Source organism: Prionailurus viverrinus, chromosome D3 (genome assembly GCF_022837055.1).
Source record: "Prionailurus viverrinus isolate Anna chromosome D3, UM_Priviv_1.0, whole genome shotgun sequence".
Classification (NCBI taxonomy): Eukaryota; Metazoa; Chordata; class Mammalia; order Carnivora; family Felidae; genus Prionailurus; species Prionailurus viverrinus.
This window is the reverse complement of record NC_062572.1, coordinates 21,471,808-21,477,211: the sequence shown is the minus strand read 5'-3', so window position 1 is coordinate 21,477,211 and position 5,404 is coordinate 21,471,808. Positions and strand designations below refer to the sequence as shown.

The 5,404-nt window shown below is 45.6% G+C and overlaps 1 gene segment (V, D, J or C); it reads left to right on the top strand.

Annotated features, from left to right (window-relative positions):
* Positions 1 to 700: 700 nt before the first annotated feature.
* Positions 701 to 1,195, top strand: LOC125148966 (immunoglobulin lambda variable 1-40-like). The segment is given in 2 exon segments: positions 701 to 777; positions 869 to 1,195. Coding segments are annotated over 2 exon segments (234 nt in total).
* Positions 1,196 to 5,404: the final 4,209 nt, after the last annotated feature.

Sequence of the window (5,404 nt, the reverse complement as noted above, 5' to 3'; positions counted from 1 at the left end):
AAAGGGCTCCCTGTCTTCTCAGTGCTGAGGGAACTTCTGGGAAAGGATAACTTTGAAACCAGAAAGGAAACAAGCAGAGGAAAGAAATCAGCCTCCTGCCCAGAACTGGCCAGGCGCCAATGTGGACCCATCACTGTTCTGGTCCTGATCCTCATCTGTGTGGTTGTGCCAGAGTCACCACCTCAGTCCTGCCCCATCAACAGACAAGGGAGCCGTGGACACACTCACTACATGGAGCCTGAGTAGAGCACAGTGTGTCCTGAGGTGATGGGAAGTCACACAGGGGGACACCTGGCCTGGCCTGAAGGAATGGGACAGTGGACACAGCAGTGAGGAGGCAGGAACTCTCTCTGATGGGCTCTAGTCACCATGTCACATAATGTTGTGTCCAGGCCTGGACACCAGGGGGCACATATCACTTGTTTCTGAGGAGTCACAGATGACCAGAGCTGGGACCTGCCACCTGCCATTGCTTGTGCCCTCTGCTCAGGGCTCACAACTGTGACCTCACCACCCTCTTACCCAACAGAGACCCTCCCTTTCCCTCCACCCTGACATCCTCAGGCAGAGGGACCTGACCCCGTGCCATTGAAATGTCGAAGAGCTGAGGGTCTCTCATTTTCATGGATGGGCCCTCCCTCTCTCAGAGGATGAAAAGGAGAAGGAACAGATTAGGGGACGTCTGCTCAGCTGTTCAGCAACAGAAGGCAGGATCAGTGATGATCTCGACCATGGCCTGGTCCCCTCTCCTCCTCACCCTCCTCATTCACTGCACAGGTGACTAGATGTGGGGACAAGGGAAGCGGTCCTGGGATAACATGTGTGACCTGATTCTTCATCACCTTCTCTTTGTCTCTCCCACTTCCAGGGTCCTGGGCCCAGTCTGTGTTGAGTCAGCCACCCTCAGTGTCTGGGGCCCTGGGCCAGACGGTCACCATCCCCTGCGCTGGAGGTGCCAACAACATCGGTATTGCTGGTGTGAACTGGTACCAACAGCTTCCAGGAAAGGCCCCTAAACTCCTCATCTATGATAGTAGCGATTGACTCTCAGGGGTCCCTGACAGATTTTCTGGCTCCACATCTGGCAACACAGGCTCCTTGACCATCACTGGGCTCCAGGCTGAGGACGAGGCTGATTATTACTGCCAGTCTCTTCACTTTACTCAAGGTGCTGACACAGTGCTCCAGGCCTGTGGGGAAGTGAGACAAAAACCTGCTGTCATCTCAGCAATGGGACTTCCCATCTATCCCTCACTTTTTGGCCAACTGAGCTGCTGCTTTGTTTGATATAAACTGGGGTCTGAGACCCACCTCAAGGATTTTTGTCTACAGTCATTCCACATTCTCTGAAATCTCTCCTTGAAGCCTCTCATTGGGAGCAAGATATTGTTTGATTTTCTCAAACTGGGCACAAATTCCTGCATTCCAGGGGCAGGCTGTCCTGAGGACACAGTCCATGACAGGTCACGGCAGACACAGGGACACAATATTCAGCTCTGTCTGAGTCAGGACACATCAGGCGTGTCCAATATGTGTCCTGATAATAACAGTTCCCATAAATTGCCCCTAAATCCTCATCTATTATGATGGTTAGATCCACTGGGGACCCTGATTCACTCTTTCACACCGTGTCTGGAAACTGTCACTCTGTGATCATTACGGGGCTGAGGTCTGAGGATAAGACTGCTCCTCCCTGCCCCCCACCCCCACTGTAATAGCAACTTGGGCTCACACAGAGTCCCAGGCCCATGAGAACTGAAAGCAGAGCCCCTTTCTCATCTTCAGGGAGGGCGAGGCCCCAGCAGCTTACCAGGCTCAGCCTGTGGCTTCTGCTTCTGATGCTCCTGCCGCTGCCACCATGGGCCCCGGTGCACGCAGCAGCACCACCTGGGAGTGAGGGCTCCTCCTTCCCTTCTGTCCCCAATGTCACTCGCAGCAGCCCCTTCCTAGACAAAGGGTCTCAAAGGACACAAGGAAGCTCATCTTGCCCATCAGGCATGACACAAGGTTTCTTTGCACTGAAGTTCATGGACTGGGGGATGTAGGTCCAGTGTTCTCAACTCCCACCTGACCTCTGACGAATCCAGGGTCTCCATCCTTGGTCTTTTACCCATTTCTAGAAGTTTCCAGACCTGTGTAATCTTCTTATTAGTCTTCAATAAGAATGCCTGTACTTTTTTTGCTCTTTGGGATGATTTCTTCTCTCACTGCAGCATAAGCCCTGGATTACCTATAGCTGAAACATATATTTCAGTCATTTGAAATGAGTCCCTGTCCATTCCCATCAATGCTGAGACCCAACCAGTGACTTTTCTTCTTCACTTTCATTGTATAATACTTGCAGAAAGATGTTGAATAATAATGGTGTTTAGCTCAGATTAGTCTTTTCATCTTATAGAAATGTCCCCCCGTCCCCACCCCATTAGCTAATTTTCTGGTTGTGGGACTGAGTCTGTTGTGTGGGTAGAGAGTGTGTTATCACATTATAAAATCTCTGTCTGCTTCCATTTTATGTGGTTTTTATTAGAACTTTGCTTTCAGGTGGAGTGGACCAAGATGGTGGAGCAGCATGGAAGTTCTAGGCTTCTTTCATCCCTAAAATGCAGCTAGATCAGCACCAAACCACTATTTCTAGCACACCTAGAAAATTGCTCTGAGGATTCACACAACAATCTGCATAACTTGAGCCACAGAACTTGGAAGGTACTTGGCATGGAGAGGTGAACTGGGGGAGAGAGAAGCCACAGAGGGTAGGGAATGGTATCTGGGGACAGAGGACAGAGAAAGGAAGGAACATACAGGAAAAGCACTCCCTGCAAAAGTAGTTGGAGAGAAAGAGTGGAAGCACCCATAAGTGCCTGAATAAGAAAGGGAGAAAGCAGAAAGCAGAAAGGAGAGGGTTTTGGTATCATTATGACTCTATTACCAGGGCAGGACAGCACTGGAAACACTGCAGCACATTACCTGGCGGCGTGCTGGTGGGAAGACCGAATTCCCAAGGACAGGCAGTGAGGTCTGAGGGATCGACGGGCCACATGGGAGAAGCAGTTTCCCTGGTACCCTGCTAGGAAGGCATTTGGTAGAGGTTGTACGGACTCCCCACAGGCAAAGCTCCCAGCGGACCGCAGAGAACACAATTGCTGGTATCGGAACAGAGACGCCAGGGTGAGTCGTAACCTGACGTGGGTAGTGGGTTGTTATTGCGTTGAAATGCTACCACTACACGATCGCACAAACTTATTCTGTGGCAGGCCGGCATCCAGCCACACCTCTGAGCCTCTACCGCTGCGTGATAGTAGGAACTTTCCTGGGGGCAAGCCGGCATTTGGCCACGGCCTAGGGAGACCATCCATGAAAGAGTTGGAGTGGGTCCAGGTGGCAGGGCCCTCAGAAGTGAAGAGTTTGGAAATACAGCCCCATATGACATAAAATTTGGGAGGGAGGTGCTGCCTGGCAGGCTGATGTCTTGGACAGGGACAGTATAGAAGTGGAGAATGGAAGGACCCCAGAGACCAAGGAGGGGTGCTTGATTGCCAGTCAGATAGAGCACAAAGTTCTGATCTAGAGACTGGAAAGTTAGGTGACGCCATTTTAACCTCTCCCATTCACCAACACACATCCCGCACACCGTGCCACACCAATCCACTTCAGTAAGTTAAGTAGCACCACCTAGTGGAGAATGGAGCCATGACACCAAGCCCCGACCAACTGCACCAACCAAGCCCTAGAAGAACACCATAAGTCTCTCCCACTCATTAGGGTATGGACTATAAACTGCTTCATAGTTTGACTTGTAGGGGAAACTGGATGTAATTTCATTCGGATTTCATTCTGTTTGCTGGTCCATCTATTCATTTCTTTATTTTGTGTTTTCTTTTTTTTCCCTCTTCTTTCTTATTCTTGGATACAGAAAGAGAAAAAATTATTTTTTACTTTCCACTTTCATATAATTTTTTTAATTTTTTGACTATATTTTTTGGAAAGTTATTTTTTATTCTATTTTACCTTCTTCAACTCATTTTATCCTGTTTTATTGTATACATTTTCTTAATTTTTAAACATTTATTTTTTTTCTTTTCTTTCCATTCCCTTTTTTCTCTGTTCAATCAAGCTTCTTTCAACAAGACCAAAGCATACCTAGCATCTAGCTTCCTTTATTTGATTTTTTTGTTTGTTTTTAATCTTCTTAATTTTTATTTTTTATTTTATTAATTCTTTTTCTTCCTCCAAAATGACAAAACAAAGGAATTCATCCTAAAAGAAAGATAGGAAGAAATGACAGCCAGAGACCTGATCAACACAGATATCAGTAAGATGTCTGAACTAGAATTTAGAATCATGATAATAAGAATATTAACTGGAGTTTAAAAAAAAGAGTAGAATCCCTTTCTATGGAGATAAAAGAAATAAAATCTAGTCAGGACAAAACTAAAAATGCTATAACTAAGCTGCAATCTCGAATTGATGCCATGGCTGCAAGGATGGATGAAGCAGAAAAGCAAATTAGTGATATAGAAGATACAATTATGGAGAATAAGGAAGCAGAAAAAAGGAGAGAAACTAAGGCAAAAGAGCACAATATAACAATTAGAGAACTCAGTGACTCACTAAAAAGGAATAACATCCAAATCATAGGAGTCCCGGAAGATAAAAAGAGAGAAAAACAAGTAGAAAGTTTATGCAAGCAAAGCATAATGGAAAACGTTCCCAACCTGGGGAAAGACACAAACATCAAAATCTAAGAAGCACAGAGAACTCCCATTAGATTCAACAAAAACCAACTATCAATAGGCATAACATAGTCAAATTCACAAAATAGACAAGGAAAGAATTATGAAAACAGCAAGGGAAAAAAAGTCCTTAACCTATAAGGTAAGACATATCAGGTTCACAGCAGACCTATCCACAGAAACTTAGCAGGCCAGAAAAGAGTCGCAGGACATATTCAATGTGCTGAATTGGAAAAATATGCAAGAAATAAAGAAGTTCCCAGACAAACAAAAACTAAAGGAGTTTGTGACCATTAAACCAGCCTGCAAGAAACTTTAAGAGGGAGTCTCTGAGAGAAGAAAAGACAAAACGAAACAAAAAAGGCCAAAAGCAACAAAGAGTAGAAAGGACCAGAGAACACCACCAGAAACTCCAATTCTACACGCAACACAATGGCACTAAATTCGTATCTTTCAGTACTCACTCGAAATGTCAAAGTTCTAAACATTCCAATCAAAAGACATAGGATAACAGAATGGATAAGAAGAGAAGATCCATCTATATGCTGTTTACAAGAGACCCATTTTAGAACTAAAGACACCTTCAGGTTGAAAGTAAGGGAATGGAGAACCATCTATCATGCTAATAGTCACCAAAAGAAAGCCAGAGTAACCGTACTTATATCAGACAATCT